This window comes from Podarcis vaucheri (assembly GCF_965113315.1).
Source record: "Podarcis vaucheri genome assembly, chromosome: 9".
Lineage (NCBI taxonomy): Eukaryota > Metazoa > Chordata > Lepidosauria > Squamata > Lacertidae > Podarcis > Podarcis vaucheri.
Window position 1 is genome coordinate 76,519,636 of NC_138767.1, and position 21,259 is coordinate 76,540,894.

Genomic DNA, 21,259 nt, shown 5'->3' on the forward strand with positions numbered 1-21,259 from the left:
CAGAATTCTTCAAATCTCTAATTCTCGTTACATTGATACCTGACTTCCTCAAATCCCCTCTAACTGAATTTCATTATAACCCCTGTATAGTAGTTCTCCAAATTCATATTTCTAATAATATTCACTCCTTTCATTTACTATCCTCATCTCTTTTATTAATATTCAAATCCTTAATATTTACTACCACCTATTCTTATTCTGCCCCTAAGCCTATTTGTTACTTCCAAGAATTCCCTTATATCACAATATTTAGTTAAATATTCTTTAAATTTCTTCTATCAAATTGTCATTTGTCTTAATCACTAATCATGGTATGGCCAGATGGGGCTTATTAACCTGGGAAGGAAAAGGAAAAAGGATCCTAAACCTCCCATGCCGTGCGAAGATACCTTGGGGGAAAAGAAAGGGTTAAGGAGTAAAGTGCCCAAATCCTAAATGGATTCCCTAAAATGGTTGGGTGGTGCTTGTACACTGGCAACACCTGCACCCAGGTGTCTTGCTCTGCTTTCCTTCTGTTAACGGAAAATCGAGGGTCTTCTTGGGCAAATGAAGACACCGACCAGAGCAAGTCAGAGCAAAACAGCAGCCAGTAGGCTCGGTCTTTATTTAGAAAGACTGTCGCGACAGGACTCCCACCGCCCACAAGGTGAAGCAAAATGGAAGCCCCGAACAAAAGGAGACCCCAACTTTTATTTGTTACTAATCCCCCAAGCTACACCCCCAGAATTACATCACATTTACATCATGATTATATTAAAAATAGGAGGAGCTGGGGAGGGGTTACACAGGTAATCTGAGTGTCCTGACACCTGGCCGGAATCTCCTTCCCCCTCCCCACATGAGTCACGCTTAAGAACAAAGAAGAAGGGCGAAGTTTCCTGCCCCCTGGGGGGAATCCAGTCGAAGTTCTTTGTGAGAGTCTGTGCAGAATACACTGAGATATGCAGCTCATTGTGTCCCTGATAGCCTTCTGTCTGAGCCCATCACCTGTGGCTATCAAGGTTGTCACGTCCGCTTGGAGGGAGCACAGGGTACGTGACTGCTCGGTCAAGGGATTATGGCCGCTCCGTATCAGACCACCCCCCTTTGATAGTCCTTGTAATATCCTGCTGAACAAAAGTGGTCCGGTGAAAATCCAAAGTACGGCTGATTTTTAGCGAATTTATAGAGAATAATGTCCTTGAAGTTCAAAGCACTTTCCCTTCAGGAAGCGGCTTGCTACATTTTGATTAGATCAGTCACGGTCAATTGAACTCGGAAACTTTGTATTGAGAACTGTCAAAGGTAAGGGGAAAGTGCGGCAGTAGCCTGCAGTACCAGCGTGGCTGCCGCAAGGGGCGCTGTTCGATAACGCTGATTGGCTAAGGCGGCCGCCGGTTGACAGCAAATCCTGGTCGTCCGGTCTACTCGTAATAAAGATAGGCCTATGCGGAGTGCCGTGGCGTGAAACTGTCAAGCTAGCGCTTCCTTATTTACGGAAGGCTTCTTTAAGAGGTGGCCCTCTAGAGGGACACCTCTGGGCTAAGGAGGGAAGATGCGTGTACGTGTGAGTGTGGTGCTTGTGCGAACATGTGTTAGTGTGGGGGGGGGCGATTTCCGGCGACACTTTGGACCCCATCAGCGAGTCTTGTCATTGGGCAGCGCAGGACCCCCATATTCGCTGCCCAGGCTTACGCCCCCCTGGGGTTGTTACTTGGGTGCTGCTAACAGTGGTTTGATTTCACCCCTGGAGGTGTACTCCATTGTCTTTTGAGACAGCCTGATATCTACAAGCATTGAGGTCACGCAGTCTGGCCTGCTGGTAAAAAGTAAAGGTAAAGGGACCCCTGACCATTAGGTCTAGTCGTGACCGACTCTGGGCTGGCGGCGCTCATCTCGCTTTATCGGCCAAGGGAGCGTACAGCTGGTCATGTGGCCAGCAGGAGTAAGCCGCTTCTGGCGAACCAGAGCAGCGCACGGAAACGCCGTTTCCCTTCCTGCTGGAGTGGTACCTATTTATCTACTTGCACTGGCGTGCTTCCGAACTGCTAGGTTGGCAGGAGCAGGGACCGAGCAACGGGAGCTCACCCCATTGCGGGGATTTCAGCCGCCGGCCTGATCGGCAAGTCCTAGGCTCTGTGGTTTAACCCACAGCGCCACCCGCGTCTGGCCTGCTAGTACCTGCCAGCCTAATGGCTCTTAAGGTAGACTCAGCCTGAAGTTTGTGTTTGGGGAGGCTCATGTTAGATATATTCAGGTGGGGAATATTTTGGGCTTCGGGGTCCGGACCTTTACTACCTGGCCCCACCGAGTGGGCGGACTGGCTGCGTGGGGCAACCCACAGGTCAATCGCACGGCATCATGTACACGTGAGTTGTCTCCACCTGTCAAAATTCCTTATGGAGGGCTCCCAACAGCTGGCTGCACAAAGGGCGTTGTGTATTGCCAGTCCCAACCCTGCATTTTACCAGCTGATGGGCACCGGGAACACACTGCTCCAAGCAAAAAGGAACAATCGACCCGTCCCTTGCGATCTGTGTTTGCTATCTAGCACGGGTCAAAAAACTATGGTCTGAAGCTCAACATCCAAAAAACAAAGATCATGGCCACTGGTCCCATCACCTCCTGGCAAATAGAAAGGGAAGAAATGGAGGAAGTGAGAGATTTTACTTTCTTGGGCTCCATGATCACTGCAGATGGTGAAATTAAAATACCTTTACTCACGTACTGTCTGAAACCCAAGGGATGCCAGTGAGTCCCCCCCCCTTTCCTCCCCCTCTACATTAAGTGTAAACTGTAAGCAGAAATGCAGGCGTCGCTCCCATGTTGTAGCTTGGGAAGTCAGAGGTTGGTTGTAAGGTCTCGACAAGCTGATCCCCACCGCTTTAGGGAACATGGTGACTTGTCTTTGTTTAGTCATGTCCGACTCTGTATGCTGTTTTCTTGAACCAAGAATCAGTTGCACTGACAGGCTCTGCTTCTTGTGTCTTGTGCCTGCATCTGAACCCAGCCTTGACAATTATGGAGCCATCGCCTGCACCTGTTCTTCAACCCCATTCCCATGCCAACTTGCTCTCTCCATTTTTGCAACAACAACAAAAAACAACCTTCGCACCCCATTTTCTCCCTTGACCCCTCCTTGCTTTTCTCAACTCTCCCTTGAACTCAGATCACAACCCATTTCCATTCCTTTCCTCCTCTCCTGTTGCACAGCCACAGTACTGTATCTTTAAGCTGAACAGACTTTAAAGAGCCTGACTGCAGTGGCGTAGCGTGGGGGGTGCAGGGGGGGCCGGCCGCACATCTGGGGGTTAGGGTTAGGGGGCGCAAATCCACGGGTTAGGGGGCACAAATTACTTGCCTTGCCGTGGGTGCTGACAACCCACGCTACGCCACTGCCTGGCTGTCAGTTAGCTTGTTCTGTTAGAGAAGTTCATTGATGGATGTTGTACATAAATGGGTGTTCGCTTGTTAATAAAACGTCTCTTCGAAATTGCTACACTCAATCTGAAACTTCATGTTGAAGACCAGACATGGTTGTTGTTGTTGAGTCGCTTAGTCGTGTCCGACTCTTTGTGACCCCCTGGACCAGAGCACGCCAGGCACTCCTGTCTTCCACTGCCTCCCGCCATTTGGTCAAACTCATGTTAGTAGCTTTGAGAACACTGTCCCACCATCTCGTCCTCTGTCGTCCCCTTCTCCTTGCGCCCTCCATATTTCCCAACATCAGGGTCTTTTTCACGGAGAAAAAAAAATATTTAAAAGAACATACAGTTATACCTTGGATCTCAAACGCCTTGCATTCCGGTCCCCAAATACTGCAACCCCGGAATGAGTGTTCTGGTTTGCAAACGTTCTTTGGAAGCCAAACGTCCGACGCAGGGCCAGATTGAGGCCCGAAGGTACTGAAGGTAATGGGGCCTGTAATAGGTATGAGTTACTCATGCGTAAGCTGGTGCCTTTCTCAGTTAATTTGCCTTGTTAAACCTTTCTGACTGCACAGCCCCTTCTCATGGTGGCTGCCTCAGTCACTGGCAGAATCCGTCAGTGGGCGTTTCTTGAACCTCTTCCAACATAAAAGTTGTTTGACACCCAGTCTTCTCCTCCTCCTCTCACTGCGCGGGAGTCTTCTGCGCAGGGAAGGCGTGGGTAGCGGAGGACCTGGGCTCTCCTCACTGATGTCCAGTGAAGAGTCCTGGAGCCCTCTCTCCAATTTCCCCATCTGCCCCCCTTCATCCCTGGTGTTGCGCTGATTGGCTTCCCCCTCTACTGAGCTGTTTCTCCCCCTGCTGCTGGGTCCTTCGCCAGCATCATCTGGGAGCCTCCCCTTCGCCTCTCGCTCCGATGTCAGTTCCCTGACAGGGCCCTTTATATGTCCAGCTGTCCTTTGTCAAAAACAAATTGCTGCTGTTTTTTGTGTTGAATATATGCTACCATTCGCATCCAGAAGCGAACGTAACTAGCGATGGCACATCTCCGCACACACACACGCGTCACTTTTTGCCTTTCTGCGCATGCGCGTGACATCATTTTGAGCGTCGGTGTATGCATGAGCGTCGAAACCTGGAAGTAACACGCTCTAGTCCAACACCCTGCAATTTGCAATAATCTCAGCTCAAGAACCCATGGCAGGTGGCCGCCCCAAGCTCTGCTGAAAACCTCCAAGGAAGGAGAGTCTATCACCTTCTGAGGGATTTCCTCTCACTGTCAAACAGCTCTTGCTGTCAGAAAGTTCTTCCTGGAGTCGGACTCTCCTTCCTGGTCGCTTGAAGCCAGGGCTTCAGGTCCTGAGGGCCTCTGGAGCAGGAGAAGACAAGCTTCCTCCCTGTGACGCCCTTGATATATTGGCAGGGCTCTCATATCCATGTCCGGAGGGATAGGGAGCAAAACACCTCTCTCTCCCCTTTCCCCACCCCATGCAGAAGGGCAAGGGGTCTGTGCATCTGGCTGGGAAGAAGGTGGTGGGAGTGTGGAGTCCAGCCAGGGGCTGGCTGTGGGCAGGATCCTTGCACTGCCGGGGGTTGGACTAGATGCCCCTTGGCACCCCTTCCAACTCTGCCATGCTCTGATTCTTTCGAGCACCAGAAGGAATGGGCGGGGGAGCAAGATGTAGAAGAAAGGGAGGCACAACCACACCCCCCCACCAGCCCCCTCTGGCCTGATCCACGGGGGCCTCATCCCAGCACACTTTGACGCCCCTAGTTTTATTTTTCTTCATTCAGCTACCAGACAACCCAGCAGCCTGGCCCCTGTTTGCCAGCCTATGTCACAAAGTGCTGCTTTGCAAGCAAGCCTGATAATGCCCTGCAAGGGGGATGCCTGTCAGATGACAGTGAGAGTTGGTAGAGAAAGATGGATTCTCCAGGTAAGAGGCCTAGAGGAGATGAGTGGCAATATTATTATTGTGAGGTGATGCTATTACAATTCCAAAGCAGGGAGGGAGGGGGAAGAGAGAGAGAGAGTGGAATTCTGGTGGAGATGGAAGATGGAAGGAGGCTTTTAAAAGCAGTTTGAAAGGGGGGCAGGTGAGAGGCGGTTGAGAGCGGTGGGTTCTAGAAGGCGGCACGAGGGGGGGCTGAAGCTGAGCTGGACACAGCCGTCATTTCTCCGAGAATGTGGCTGTTTAACGCAGCAAGAAAAGGCTCTCTCCAGACTTGGAAGCGAGAAGATTCTTTTGATTCAGGTGAGCCATGGAGCCAGGGCTTGGCTTGTACAGAAATTGTACCTCAGGTTAAGAACTTTGCTTCAGGATGAGGACAGAAATCGTGCTCTGGCGGCGCGGCGGCAGCGGAAGGCCCCATTAGCAAAAGTGGTACCTCAGGTTAAGAACAGTTTCAGGTTAAGAACAGACCTCCAGAACGAATTAAGTTCTTAACCCGAGCCACCCACTGTGCTGCTAAAGCCCAGATGCCTCACACACACCCCAAGCTTCACAGAACTGGGCTATGCCTGATTATCGTCTCCCAAAACAACTTGTTGTTGTTTAGTCGTGTCCGCCTCTTCATGACCCCCCTGGACCAGAGCACGCCAGGCACTCCTGTCTTCCACTGCCTCCCGCAGTTTGGTCAGACTCATGCTGGTAGCTTCGAGAACAGTGTCCAACCATCTCGTCCTCTTCCATCCCCTTCTCCTTGTGCCCTCCATTTTTCCCAACATCAGGGTCTTTTCCAGGGAGTCTTCTCTTCTCCTGAGGTGGCCAAAGTCTTGCAGCCTCAGTTTCAGGATCTGTCCTTCCAGTGAGCACTCAGGGCTAATTTCCTTCAGAATGGAGAGGTTTGATCTTCTTGCACTCCATGGGACCCTCAAGAGTCTCCTTCCAGCACCATAATTCAAAAGCATCCATTCTTTGGCGATCAGCCTTCTTTATGGTCCAGCTCTCACTTCCGTTCATCACTGCTGGGAAAACCATAGCTTGAACTATACGGACCTTTGTTGGCAAGGTGATGTCTCTGCTTTTTAAGATGCTGTCCAGGTTTGTCATTGCTTTTCTCCCAAGAAGCAGGCGTCTTTTAATTTCGTGACTGCTGTCACCATCTGCAGTGATCATGGAACCCAAGAAAGTAAAATCTCTCACTGCCTCCATTTCTCCCCCTTCTTGCATTTCCTTTTCATTGGGATGTTTTTTTGTTTTCGTTCTCGGTCCACATACTGCTTAAGCCTGTCTTGTAGAATTTTAAGCATAACCTTGCTAGTGTGTGAAATGAGTGCAATTGTGCGCTAGTTGGAGCATTCTTTGGCACTGCCCTTCTTTGGGATTGGGATGTAGACTGATCTTCTCCAATCCTCTGGCCACTGCTGAGTTTTCCAAACTTGCTGGCATATTGAGTGTAGCACCTTAACAGCATCATCGTTTAAAAATTTAAATAGTTCAGCTGGAATATCATCACTTCCACTGGCCTTGTTATTAGCAGTGCTTTCTAAGGCCCATTTGACTTCACTCTCCAGGATGTCTGGCTCAAGGTCAGCAACCACACTACCTGGGGTGTATGAGACATCCATATCTTTCTGGTATAATTCCTCTGTGTATTCTTGCCACCTCTTTTTGATGTCTTCTGCTTCTGTTAGGTCCTTTCCACTTTTGTCTTTTATTATGGTAATCTTTGAACGAAATGTTCCTTTCATATCTCCAATTTTCTTGAACAGATCTCTGGCTTTTTCCATTCTATTGTTTTCCTCTATTTCTTTGCATTGCTCGTTTAAGAAGGCCTTCTTGTCTCTCCTTGCTATTTTTTGGAAATCTGCATTCAATTTCCTGTATCTTTCACTATCTCCGTCGCATTTTGCTTGCCTTCTCTCCCCTGCTATTTGTAAGGCTTCGTTGGACAGCCACTTTGCTTTCTTGCATTTCCTTTTCGTTGGGATGGTTTTTGTTGCTGCCTCCTGTATAATGTTGCGAGCCTCAATCCATAGTTCTTCAGGCACTCTGTCCACCAAATCTAAATCCTTAAACCTGTTCCTCATTTCCGCTGTGTATTCATAAGGGATTTGATTTTGATTGTATCTAACCAGCCCAGTGATTTTTCCGACTTTCTTCAGTTCAAGCTTTAATTTTGCTATAAGAAGCCAATGATCTGAGCCATAGTCAGCGCCAGGTCATGTTTTTGCTGACTGTATAGAGCTTCTCCATCTTTGGCTGCAGAGAATATAATCAATCTGATTTCGATGCTGCGCATCTGGTGATGTTCATGTGTAGAGTCATCTCTTGTGTTGTTGGAAAAGCGTGTTTGTGATGACCAGCTTGTTCTCTTGGCAGAACTCTATTAGCCTTTGCCCTGCTTCGTTTTGAACTCCAAGGCCAAACTTGCCAGTTGTTCCTTTTATCTCTTGACTCCCTCCTTTAGCATTCCAATCCCCTATAATGAGAAGAACATCCTTCTTTGGTGTCATTTCTATAAGGTGTTATAAGTCTTCCTACCTGTAACCTCTTCCTCTGTTTTTTATTTTCCTTTCTGTCTCCTAGGAAATAAAAGGCTCCTGAGGCGCCCGAACCTGAGGGAGGCTGGAGGGGCACCACCTCTCGAGATTGTGGTAGGTTAATTCCTTTTTTTAAAAAAAAATAATATTTATTACTTTTCCAACATTTTAAACACAAAAAGAAAGAAAGACAACACAATACAATACAAAGACACTACATAACACTAACACTAAACTAACAAAACAAAACAAAAACCGTTTAAAACACATCAAACAATTTCAATATCTTATCTTTCATCCACTTATTTCAACGACCTCCTCACACCTCCCTTTTTGTATTCCACTTCTGTTAATTGTTTCAGCAATTCCTTTTTAAAAAAATTTTTGTTCAAATTTCACAAAAAATTTTTAACAAACAAAACAACACAAACAAACACAAAACAGACCAAAAACATGTATAATTTCAAATCCTTATTTCCATATAACTTATTTCCCAGACTCCCCCATACCTCCCCTTACTGCATTCTAATTTCAAACTTTTTTCCCAACAAATTCTTACTCTCAATCTTCTCAAATTTAGAACCTCCTTTCTTCTTTTCAATCTTAATCTTTACAGCTGTAAACCCCTTAATTTATAGAACCGGCGCCATTCTAACACTCATTAATTGTGGTAGGTTAATTCCGTGGGGAATCCATTCCCCACATGTGCAGGGAGGTCGTGGCGCTGACCTGAGTGAAACAGGGCTGGGTTGGGGGGTTGCAGTCCCGTCCCGTCTCGCCCCAGCCCCTTGCTCCCCTCCTTCCAAGCCAGGGGTCAGGCGCCCAGGCAAGAGCAGGCTGGCAGCCTGTGGCGACGTGGGCATGGGCAGCCTGCCAGGGGTGTTGGTTCTGCCCCCCTAGAGAGTACAGTGTCCTTCTTCTTTTGCAGGGCCGTGGTTTGGGGAAGGAGCAGCAGCCCAGCGGTGCAGGAAAACCCAGGAACATCCGGAGGTATGTTGTGACTTTGTGTGGCCGGGGAAGTGTTTCCCAGGGATCATGGGGGTGGAGGAGGAAACCTGATTTAGAGATCCCTATAGTTTTATGGAGAGGGTTTCTCTGTGGTCCAGGCAGGGCCCTAGCTAGGGGGTGGTGAGATGGGCCCCCACCAGGGGCGCAGGTGAGAGGTGGGGCACAAAATTGGCTCATAGATATGTCTAAATATATAGATGACAATAAGAAATATTACAAATATATAGATATATAAATATATAGATGATAATAAGAAATATCAACAACCTCAGATATGCAGATGACACAACCTTGATGGCAGAAAGTGAGGAGGAATTAAAGAACCTTTTAATGGGGGTGAAAGAGGAGAGTGCAAAAGATGGTCTGAAGCTCAACCTCAAAAAAACGAAGATCATGGCCACTGGGCCCATCACCGCCTGGCAAATAGAAGGGGAAGAAATGGAGGCAGTGAGAGATTTTACTTTCTTGGGCTCCATGATCACTGCAGATGGTGACAGCAGTCACGAAATTAAAAGATGCCTGCTTCTTGGGAGAAAGGCGATGGCAAACCTAGACAACATCTTAAAAAGCAGAGACATCACCTTGCCAACAAAGGTCCGTATAGTAAAAGCCATGGTTTTCCCAGTAGTGATGTATGGAAGTGAGAGCTGGACCATAGAGAAGGCTGATCGCCAAAGAATCGATGCTTTTGAATTATGGTGCTGGAGGAGACTCTTGAGAGTCCCATGGACTGCAAGAAGATCAAACCTCTTCATTCTTAAGAAAATCAGCCCTAAGGGCTCACTGGAAGGACAGATCCTGAAGCTGAGGCTCCAAGACTTTGGCCACCTCATGAGAAGAGAAGACTCCCTGGAAAAGACCCTGATGTTGGGAAAGATGGAGGGCACAAGGAGAAGGGGACGGCAGAGGACGAGATGGTGGGACAGTGTTCTCGAAGCTACAAACATGAGTCTGACCAAACTGTGGGAGGCAGTGGAAGACAGGAGTGCCTGGCGTGCTCTGGTCCATGGGGTCACGAAGAGTCGGACACGACTAAACGACTAAACAACAACAACAATAAGAAATATTATATATATATTTATCTGGAACTCCTCCAAGGAATCAGAATAACAGAGCTTGTTTCTTTCTTAGGCGAGAGGCTGGCAAGAACGAGGCTTCAGTGCCTGCTCCCGGGGTGAAGATCGACAGAGCATATTGGCGGTTCCCAGCTGTTCCCGATTCTCGCCTGCCTCACCCTCCCTCCGCCCCCCGTGCGGGAATGGCTCCTTCCCGGCCGTTCCTGGCGCAGAAGCAGCAGCCAAGGTTTCCCCCCATTAAGAACGCCACCCGAGTGATTCCGGAGGCGGGGGAGACTATGGCTGCTGCCTCTGTGGCAGACCGGTCGGGATGGAGCCCAGATGCCCGCACGGAGGAGTTCAGGGTGGGGCAGTTAATAAGATCAGGTAGGAGAATATGCCCCCTTCCCAGGTCCCCACCCTCCTGTCCCAGACTGGGGCTTGCATGGCTGGGAGCCAGGCGCCGGCTGATGTCTCCCTTTGTATTGCAGCGAGGAGAAGGCTCAGCTTGGGAGCCGCCGCGTCCCGGGAGGGCCTGGAGCCGAGACAACGGCCTCTCGCCTCACAGGTAAGGGGACAGGGGGATTTCATTGCTGTGCCACTCTATGCTTTGCCGCTCGCGATTTGCGGGTTTGGGGGGCGCGTCAGAATGTCACCCCCCTTCAGGATAGCACCTGGGGCAGCCCGCCCCCCTGCCCCCATCAGTACGCCCCTCGCCAGAAACAGGATTCGAACCCAAGAGCCCTCTGCTCACCTGGGACTTGACTTCCTGCAACGGCTTCTTGAAGCCCGTCCCTGGTTGTTTGGTCAGTGACAGACCATTCACACATTCAGGGATTCCTTCTTTCTTGCAGGGTATGGCTCCTGCACCGCTGAGGCTGCTGCCGAAACCCCCTCCCCGCAAGTAATACAGGTAAGAGGACGAAGGGAGGATTTGCACAGAGAACACCCTGCTCCAGACTTCCAGACGAACTCTCATACTTAAAACCAAGGCGTTCCTATGAGAGCTGGTATCAAAATCACAGAAATGGATAAGGCGGAACTATAGCTGATAAGGAATGCAGTGCTCAAGGTTTGGGCAAGGAGGACAGACTGTTGGGAAATCAAGCCTTATCAGGAGAAACTGGCCACTCTCCAGGCACCCGGCTTGAATCCCGGTTGACCTCCCTGTCTGCATTCTCTGGCAGGATCCAGGCTAGGTCACGATCGGCGATCCTCCTCAAGCGTGAGAAGAACACACCACTCTTCCCTGCCCCCAGGCAGGGGAAAGAGATAGACAGAAATGTATTTACATGCCTTTATTTCTGTCTTTGCAGCGTTACAGAGAAACACGTCTGCTTTCTTCAAACACCAACAGCAGAGAGACAAACTCCACCTCCTGTACTTCCTGTACAGGTCAAATTACACTCTGAGCTAAATCCAGTGCTCCGCACTGTGAATAGACTGTCCCTTTGTTCCCACGGTACAATCCCAACATTCCCATCATGTTTTGCTTTCCAGCCAGCTGCAGCTCGCTGCCGCATTGCATCCATATCGTAACACAGACCTGAGCTAAAGTGAGTCTTCTTCTCCCACAGGCCACGTCGTGTATGCAACCGCCTGTACATGAAAGCCCACCCCTTCCCCGGCGGCCTGGCCGAGGACATCGACAAAGGCGACATCTCCGCCCGCCAGGAGCTGAAAACACGGGCCCGTTACCTGGCCGAGAAGTATGAGTGTGACGTGGCCGAGGCCCGCAAGATCTGGTGCTTCGGCCCGGACGGCACTGGCCCCAACATCCTGACGGACATCACCAAGGGGGTGCAGTACCTCAACGAGATCAAGGACAGCGTTGTGGCAGGCTTCCAGTGGGCCACGAAGAAGGTAAGCAAGAGTGGGCGCCCCTCATCGCAGGGCGGTGGGCTGTCTGCGTCCTGCCTTCTTGGAACGGAGCAGAGACTTGCTGCAGTTTCCGAATAATAATTTATTACTTGCACCCTGCTCATCTGGCTGGGTTTCCAACAAAATAGTAAAATACAATAGTCTGTCAAACATTAAAAGCTTCCCTAAACAGGGCTGCCTTCAGATGTCTTCTAAAAGTCTGGCAGTTGTTTTCCTCTTTGACATCTGGTGGGAGGGCGTTCCACAGGCCCTCTGCCTGGTTCCCTGTAGCTTTTGAGTGCTTTGTCACATCAGCCCCTCAAGGCTGTGTTCCAGCTTTAGGAAGTTGAATCAGCCTCGTATGTGATTTCCTCTTGGCCCTCCCCCTGAGTTGCGATGGGGCGTCCTTTTCAGGTGTTCACTTTTCCTTGCTGGGGGTTGCTTGGCCTGCGATTCTCCTCCTTGATCGAGGGGGGTGGGGGTGTCGTCTCCGAATTCCCCTTCCTCCTGCTAGGTGCTCTGTCCATTCCCCCTCTGAGGGCATGGGTTAGAATCATAGAATAGAATCATAGAATCATAGAGTTGGAAGAGACCGCAAGGGCCATCGAGTCCAACCCCCTGCCAAGCAGGAAACACCATCAGAGCACTCCTGACATATGGTTGTCAAGCCTCTGCTTAAAGACCTCCAAAGCAGGAGACTCCACCACACTCCTTGGCAGCAAATTCCACTGTCGAACAGCTCTTACTGTCAGGAAGTTCTTCCTAATGTTTAGGTGGAATCTTCTTTCTTGTAGTTTGGATCCATTGCTCCGTGTCCGCTTCTCTGGAGCAGCAGAAAACAACCTTTCTCCCTCCTCTAGGTGACCTCCTTTTATATATTTGAACATGGCTATCATATCACCCCTTAACCTCCTCTTCTCCAGGCTAAACATGCCCAGCTCCCTTAGCCGTTCCTCATAAGGCATCGTTTCCAGGCCTTTGACCAGTACTGCCCAGCACACACACACTACCTCTTCCTCAGGAGGAGCTGCCATGGGCAGTGGGGAGATGGTAGAGGATGAGGCTTTCAACCTCAGGGTCATGAGTTCTGGTCTCACATAGGGGGAAAGATTCCTGCATTGCAAGAGGAGAAGATGACCTCTGGGATCCCTTCCGATTCCATGGGACGACTGTACTGCGGGGCAGGGATGGAAAGGGAATCAACGGATATTTGCATCTCCCCTGTTTCTAGTCTCCAATTCTCTCTTTTTATATATAATAATCATCATTAGTTTTCAATTTCAATAACCCGGTAATTGCCTCGTTATAGCAATGCCAAATTATATACAATTGCTAATTCCAATTATTCAGATGCCAAATTAAATAGGTGGCCTCCCATGTGCTAGAATCGATGGTTTGATTATTTGCTTTATTTCTGCGTTCCAAAATCTTGCCCATCTCAATTACACTCCAGTTAAAATAACAATCCCTCTTACAACAACTGCAGTACTAACGACATCTATTCGTATTGACATGTTACCTTAAACCTCCTGTGTGTGACAGTTATTCTGTCCATGATGTTCCTTCCCATCCTTGTAAAATATTATGCCTATCCTTTCTCAGTTGTTGCTGCTCTCCATCATATCTAGACTCCGATTCTCCGCCCCTTAGTAGATCACGCTCTTCCCATCCTCTGGTCCCCCTGGGCGTCGACTCCTCTTCTTGGCTGCTATGGCAGAGTGCTTAATTGCTTTTTTTTAAAAAAAAAAAAAACTATGTTTCCTGCTTCAGAGAGGAAGGACAGCAAAGTTGGGTTGAATGCAAACTGGAAAATGATTTTCTCTCCCACCCTCAACCTCTCTCTTTTCTCCAGGGTGCCCTTTGCGAGGAAAACATGCGCGCCGTCCGCTTTGACGTGCACGACGTGACCCTGCACGCGGACGCCATCCACCGCGGAGGTGGCCAAATCATTCCCACGGCCAGAAGGTATGGCCAGATCGGGCTTATGAAGGCAACCCTGTTTAGGGAAGTTTTCAATGTTTGATGTTTTCTTGTGCTTTTAATATTTTGTTGAGAGCCGCCTACAGTGGCTGGGGAAACTCAGCCAGATGGGTGGGGTATAAATTAATAAATCATTACTAATATTATTTATTAAGGTAGATGCCTCCAGGATGCTGCTTTTAGCTAAGACAATGAGCTGGTTGTGGGATGTGTGGGTAAACTTGGAACACCCGTATTTCTGTCTTACAGTTTTGTTTGCTTAGAGTATAAACTCTTCTCTCTCCCTCTCTCTTCACAGGCTTCACTGCTGACTTGAGATCCAACACAGGGGGCCAGGCTTTCCCCCAGTGTGTGTTCGACCACTGGCAGATCCTGCCCGGAGACCCGTTCGACAACACCAGCCGCCCCTGCCAGGTGGTCGCTGAGACCCGCAAGCGCAAAGGGCTGAAGGAGGGCATTCCCGCACTAGATAACTTCCTGGACAAATTGTAAAAACCAATCAACCAAGCTGAATTTAAAATGCAACACCAGATGTAAAAGAATAAATTTAAAAATGTATGTTGTGGGACTCCAAATTTAACTTGCATAATAACATCAGTGCTGCAGGTGTCTTGCAAAAGGCATTGGGCCACTTCCTTGCTTGATCTTCCGTCTCGGGGCAGATTTTAAAAAGAGCCGTGTCTGCATTCAGCCTTAGAGGTTCCAGGCCGTCTGCACACGAACTAGCGGGGCCGCTCACCCAGTGCCATTATAACTTCCAAAAATACATTTCCATTTGATGCAACTGAAACGTTGCCCGTCTCCATATTTATTTGACGCTCAGAGCCAAGTGAAAGGGGGTTTTTTCCTCCCTTGGTTTGCAGATTGGGGAGGACAGGCAAACTTCCGAAAAGAAAAGGGTGCGTGAAATTTCATTCCATACTCAAATACTGGATTCGATGGGGAGGAGGGGGGCAGTCTGGAGGAATTTTCTTTTAGGATTGGGAGAGAAAAGGGGGGGGGAGGCTTTTCTAGTTGGGCAAAAGCAGCCTCTCTGCTAAATGGGTGTCCTTGTGCAAATCAATGTATTAGTACCACTGGAATAATAAATTTAATAAGACGAGGCTGGCTGTTGTGTTGGATGTCTTTAACAGCTGTTGAGACCTGAGCCCCACACACTTGGAAGCAAGGGGGGAGCTCCATCTGTGCTGTACGAAAGCAGTTTTATTTAGAAAACTGGGGTTGTATGTGTGCACACAGTCCTTCGCTGGCGCCTACAGGGCTGTTGCAATGAGGCGTGCGGCAAGCATTCAGCTGTAGCCCATAGACCAGGCTGCAGTTTGTGGTGCCCACAACAGTTTATCTGGTTCGGCAGATAATGCCCACAGGCCTCAAAAAGATGAGTGGTCCTTGACTTGAAGCTTCACAGCTCCCTGATTTTGGCGTAGGTTGCTGTCATACGACCCAGGGTTGGTCTTTTCAAAAGACAATAGATTTGAAGACTGTAGAGCATTAGCGGCTGAAGGCCTCTGGGTTTAATTTTTGTGAATAGCTGGTCAAAAACACACAGGATGGTTTTCGCAAAGTCCCAGCAAGCAAATCAGGATGAGTGCTCATTAACTTGTAACCACCCCCTCTTCCCTTGCAAACAGCTGGCTCCATGAGGAATAGATATAATCTAACCTGTTTGCAAGCAATCAAAATAAGTCGCCTGGGGACTCTCACAGACATGAATAAAGACCAGTAGTAATTGAGCGAATGATACCTTTGCGATAATTAAGATGTATATACACTTCACTGAATAAATAAGTGGACTTGTTTCATGTTTCCTGAAACAATAGGCAAACCAAAACAAAAAGTCACACTTCTCTGAATTTAGCAAATCCAGCCCAGTGTATGCCGAAACGTCTAAATTAGGCTAAAGTGGACATTGAAATGAACGGCAGAAAACTGCATTACTGTATATTACAGGAAATTGCTTGCATAATGTGTGTATGAGCAAAATTGCATATGAAAATCTGGATATTGGGAGAAATTTTCATTAGAACTTTTAACAAACAAGCAAACGCCCCACCCCGAAAAAACAAATGTGCAACTGAATGTGTGATTGGGAAAAATGGGAAACAAATTGCCATTTCCTATTTGTTTCCACATATCACAGAAAAAAAGAAAATATTACAAAGCACACACCAAGAAAAGAAAAACACAAAACAGAATTCTTCAAATCTCTAATTCTCGTTACATTGATACCTGACTTCCTCAAATCCCCTCTAACTGAATTTCATTATAACCCCTGTATAGTAGTTCTCTAAATTCGTATTTCTAATAATATTCACTCCTTTCATTTACTATCTTCATCTCTTTTATTAATATTCAAATCCTTAATATTTACTACCACCTATTCTTATTCTGCCCCTAAGCCTGTTACTTCCAAGAATTTTCTAATTCCCTTATATCACAATATTTAGCTAAATATTCTTTAAATTTCTTCTATCACATTGTCATTTGTCTTAATCACTAATCATGGTATGGCCAGATAGGGCTTATTAACCTGGGAAGATAAGGGAAACTGATCCTAAACCTCCCATGCCTTGCGAAGATACCTTGGGGAAAAGAAAGGGTTAAGGAGTAAAGTGCACAAATCCTAAATGGATTCCCTAAAATGGTTGGGTGGTGCTTGTACACTGGCAACACCTGCATCCAGGTGTCTTGCTCTGCTTTCCTTTGGACCCCATCAGCGGGTCTTGTCATCTAGGCAGTGCAGGACCCCCATATTCGCTGCCCAGGCTTACGCCCTGCGGTTGTTACTTGGGTGTTGCTAACACAGTAGTTTGATTTCACCCCTGGAAGTGCACTCCATTGTCTTTTGAGACAGCCTGATATCTACAAGCATTGAGGTCACGCAGTCTGGCCTGCTGGTAAAAAGCAAAGGTAAAGGGACCCCTGACCATTAGGTCCAGTCGTGGCCGACTCTGGGCTTGCGGCGCTCATCTCACTTTATCGGCCAAGGGAGCCGGCGTACAGCTTCTGGGTCATGTGGCCAGCAGGACTAAGCCGCTTCTGGCGAACCAGAGCAGCGCACGGAAACGCCGTTTCCCTTCCTGCCGGAGCGGTACCTATTTATCTACTTGCACTGGTGTCCTTTTGAACTGCTAGGTTGGCAGGAGCAGGGACCGAGCAACGGGAGCTCACCCCATTGCGGGGATTTCAACCGCCGACCTGATTGGCAAGTCCTAGGCTCTGTGGTTTAACCCACAGCGCCACCCGCATCTGACCTGCTGGTACCTGTCAGCCTAATGGCTCTTAAGGTAGACTCAGCCTGAAGTTTGTGTTTGGGGAGGCTCATGTTAGATATATTCAGGTGGGGAATCGTTTGGGCTTTGGGGTCCGGATCTTTACTACCTGACCCCACCAAGTGGGCGGACTGGCTGTGTGGGGCAACCCACAGGTCAAATCGCATGGCATCATGTACACGTGAGTTTTCTCCACCTGTCAAAATTCCTTATGGAGGGCTCCCAACAGCTGGCTGCACAAAGGGCGTTGTGTATTGCCAGTCCCAACCCTGCATTTTACCAGCTGATGGGCACCGGGAACACACTGCTCCAAGCAAAAAGGAACAATCGACCCGTCCCTTGCGATCTGTGTTTGCTATCTAGCACGGGTCAAAAAACTATGGTCTGAAGCTCAACATCAAAAAAACGAAGATCATGGCCACTGGTCCCATCACCTCCTGGCAAATAGAAGGGGAAGAAATGGAGGCAGTGAGAGATTTTACTTTCTTGGGCTCCATGATCACTGCAGATGGTGAAATTAAAATACCTTTACCCACGTACTGTCTGAAACCCAAGGGATGCCAGTGCATCCCCCCCCCCCCCGCTTTCCTCCCCCTCTACATTAAGTGTAAACTGTAAGCAGAAATGCGGACGTCGGTCCCATTTTCCAGCTTGGGAAGTCAGAGGTTGGTTGTAAGGTCTGGACAGGCTGACCCCCACCGCTTTAGGGAACATGGTGACTTGTTTTTGTTTAGTCATGTCCGACTCTGTATGCTGTTTTCTTGAACCAAGAATCAGTTGCACTGACAGGCTCTGCTTCTTGTGTCTCAACCTGCATCTGAACCCAGCCTTGACAATTATGGAGCCATCGTCTGCACCTGTTCTTCAACCCCATTCCCATGCCAACTTGCTCTCTCCATTTTTGCAACAACAACAAAAAACAACCTTCGCACCCCATTTTCTCCTTGACCCCTCCTTGCTTTTCTCAACTCTCCCTTGAACCCAGATCACAACCCATTTCCATTCCTTTCCCCCCTCTCCTGTTGCACAGCCACAGTACTGTATCTTTTTTTTAATAAATGTTTTATTAAGTTTTCACAATAAAAAACAGAGAGAATACAAAATGACAAAAAATACAATACAAAAAATACAAACATTAAACACATAAAGGAAAAGAAAAAAAGGAAAAAAAGACATAAGAAAAAGCATAGATAAAAAGAGAATATTCACTTTCTTAAATGTTGTTTCCATAACCCTCTTTTTTGACTCCCTCACATCTCCCTTTTCTGTGTTCCCATTTACAAAATCTTATTCAGCAATATTTCACCTTTTTTCAAATCTTATTTTATGTTATACCCTTCAACTATTGTGTCTCCAATTTTTCCCTTTTATTATCTATTTTTTTTAGCTTGACATAATATTATTCCAATTTTACTTTTATTCTTTTAAACCAATTTTGCATACTCCTTTCAAGTATATCACTAATGCCACATTATCTTTATATCCTGCATCATTCTAACATTCATACAGCTTACAATACTTTTGCAAATAATCCTTAAATTTCTTCCAGTCCTCTTCCACACACAGTACTGTATCTTTAAGCTAAATAGACTCTAAAGAGCCTGGCTGTCAGTTAGCTTGTTCTGTTAGAGAAGGTTAAGTTCATTGATGGATGTTGTACATAAATGGGTGTTCGCTTGTTAATAAAACGTCTCTTCAAAATTGCTACACTCAATCTGAAACTTCATGTTGAAGACCAGACATGGTTGTTGTTGTTGAGTCGCTTAGTCGTGTCCGACTCTTCGTGACCCCCTGGACCAGAGCACGCCAGGCCCTCCTGTCTTCCACTGCCTCCCGCAGTTTGGTCAGACTCATGCTGGTAGCTTCGAGAACACTGTCCCACCATCTCGTCCTCTGTCATCCCCTTCTCCTTGTGCCCTCCATCTTTCCCAACATCAGGGTCTTTCTCACGGAGAAAAAAAAATATTTAAAAGAACATACAGTTATACCTTGGATCTCAAACGCCTTGCATTCCGGTCCCCAAATACTGCAACCCCAGAATGAGTGTTCTGGTTTGCAAACATTATTTGGAAGCCAAACGTCCGACGCAGGGCCAGATTTAGGATTGATGAGGCCCGAAGCTACTGAAGGTAATGGGGGCATTTATATGTCCAGCTGTCCTTTGTCAAAAACAAATTGCCGCTGTTTTTGGTGTTGAATATATGCTACAGTACAGTGGTACAGTGCTACCCCGCAAGACGAACGCCTCGCGAGACGAAAAACTCGCAAAACGAAAGGTTTTTTCGTTTTCGAGTTCCCTCGCAAGACGAATTTCCCTATGGGCTTGCTTCGCAAAATGAAGCTTGCCCCGGGGACAGCGGGTCTTCTCTTTTGAAGCAAGGGGCTGCGGGGAGATAGCAATCTCCCTGCAGCCCCTTGCTGCAAAATACGTCCGGGGGAAGCGGGGAAGCGAAGCGCTTCGCTTCCCCGCTTCCCCCGACGTCTTTTGCAGCAAGGGGCTGCGGGGAGATGGCTTCTCCCGGTGCTCCGAAGCCGGGCGGGGGGGCAGGGGACACCTCCCGCCGCAGCGGGGACACCTTTTGAAGGCAGGCGGGGGGAGCAAAGACTTTGGCCCCCCGCCCGCCTTCAGAAGAGGTCCAGGACCTCTTCTGAAGGCTGGCGGGGGGCCAAAGTCTTTGTCCCCCCTGCCTGCCTTCTCAGGGGCTTTTAAATCGCCCCGGACAGCGGAGAAGTCCTCTGCTGTCCGGGGCGATTTTAAAATGCCGCCCGCCAGCATTTTAAGATCGCCCGGACAGCGGAGAAGTCCTCCGCTGTCCCGGGGTTTTTTTAAATGCTGGGGGTGGAAAGAAAAGCCCTTGTCTCCCCCCCCCAGCCTTCAGAAGAGGTCCGGGGACAGACTGTCCCCGGACCTGGTCTGAAGGCGGTTTCCCTAGGAACGCATTAATTGATTTTCAATGCATTCCTATGGGAAACCGTGCATCGCAAGACGAAAAAACCGCAAGACGAAGAGACTTGCGGAACGAATTAATTTCGTCTTGCGAGGCACCACTGTATCTCACCATGCGAACGGGATCCGTTCCAGAGCCCCATTCGCATCCAGAAGCGAACGTAACTAGCGACGGCACATCTGCGTACACACACACACGTCGTTTTTGCCTTTCTGCGCATGCGCGTGACATCATTTTGAGCGTCGGCGTATGCATGAGCGTCGAAACCTGGAAGTAACACGCTCTAGTCCAACACCCTGCGAACCCATGGCAGATGGCCGCCCCAAGCTCTGCTGAAAACCTCCAAGGAAGGAGAGTCTATCACCTTCTGAGGGATTTCCTCTCACTGTCAAACAGCTCTTGCTGTCAGAAAGTTCTTCCTGGAGTCGGACTCTCCTTCCTGGTCGCTTGAAGCCAGGGCTTCAGGTCCTGAGGGCCTCTGGAGCAGGAGAAGACAAGCTTCCTCCCTGTGACGCCCTTGATATATTGGCAGGGCTCTCATATCCATGTCCGGAGGGACAGGGAGCAAAACATCTCTCTCTCCCCTTTCCCCACCCCATGCAGAAGGGCAAGGGGTCTGTGCATCCGGCTGGGAAGAAGGTGGTGGGAGTGTGGAGTCCAGCCAGGGGCTGGCTGTGGGCAGGATCCTTGCACTGCCGGGGGTTGGACTAGATGCCCCTTGGCACCCCTTCCAACTCTGCCATGCTCTGATTCTTTCGAGCACCAGAAGGAACGGGCGGGGGAGCAAGATGTAGAAGAAAGGGAGGCACAACCACACACCCCCACCAGCCCCCTCTGGCCTGATCCACAGTGGCCTCATCCCAGCACACTTTGACGCCCCTAGTTTTATTTTTCTTCATTCAGCTACCAGACAACCCAGCAGCCTGGCCCCTGTTTGCCAGCCTATGTCACAAAGTGCTGCTTTGCAAGCAAGCCTGATAATGCCCTGCAAGGGGGATGCCTGTCAGATGATGGTGAGAGATTTGTAGAGAAAGATGGATTCTCCAGGTAAGAGGCCTAGAGGAGATGAGTGGCAATATTATTATTGTGAGGTGATGCTATTACAATTCCAAAGCAGGGAGGGAGGGGGAAGAGAGAGAGAGAGAGTGGAATTCTGGTGGAGATGGAAGATGGAAGGAGGCTTTTAAAAGCAGTTTGAAAGGGGGGCAGGTGAGAGGCGGTTGAGAGCGGTGGGTTCTAGAAG

The 21,259-nt window shown here is 48.6% G+C and overlaps 1 protein-coding gene across 1 annotated transcript in view; it reads left to right on the plus strand.

Annotated features, from left to right (window-relative positions):
* The first annotated feature begins 11,536 nt into the window (after positions 1 to 11,536).
* LOC309540211 (elongation factor 2-like) overlaps positions 11,537 to 21,259 on the plus strand; it is a 51,214-nt gene continuing 41,491 nt past the window's right edge. The window contains exons 1-2 of the mRNA XM_082236833.1: positions 11,537 to 11,819; positions 13,669 to 13,753. Coding sequence (XP_082092959.1) covers positions 11,562 to 11,819; positions 13,669 to 13,753 — 343 coding nt within the window. The 5' untranslated portion in view covers positions 11,537 to 11,561. The remainder of the gene's footprint in view (positions 11,820 to 13,668; positions 13,754 to 21,259) is intronic.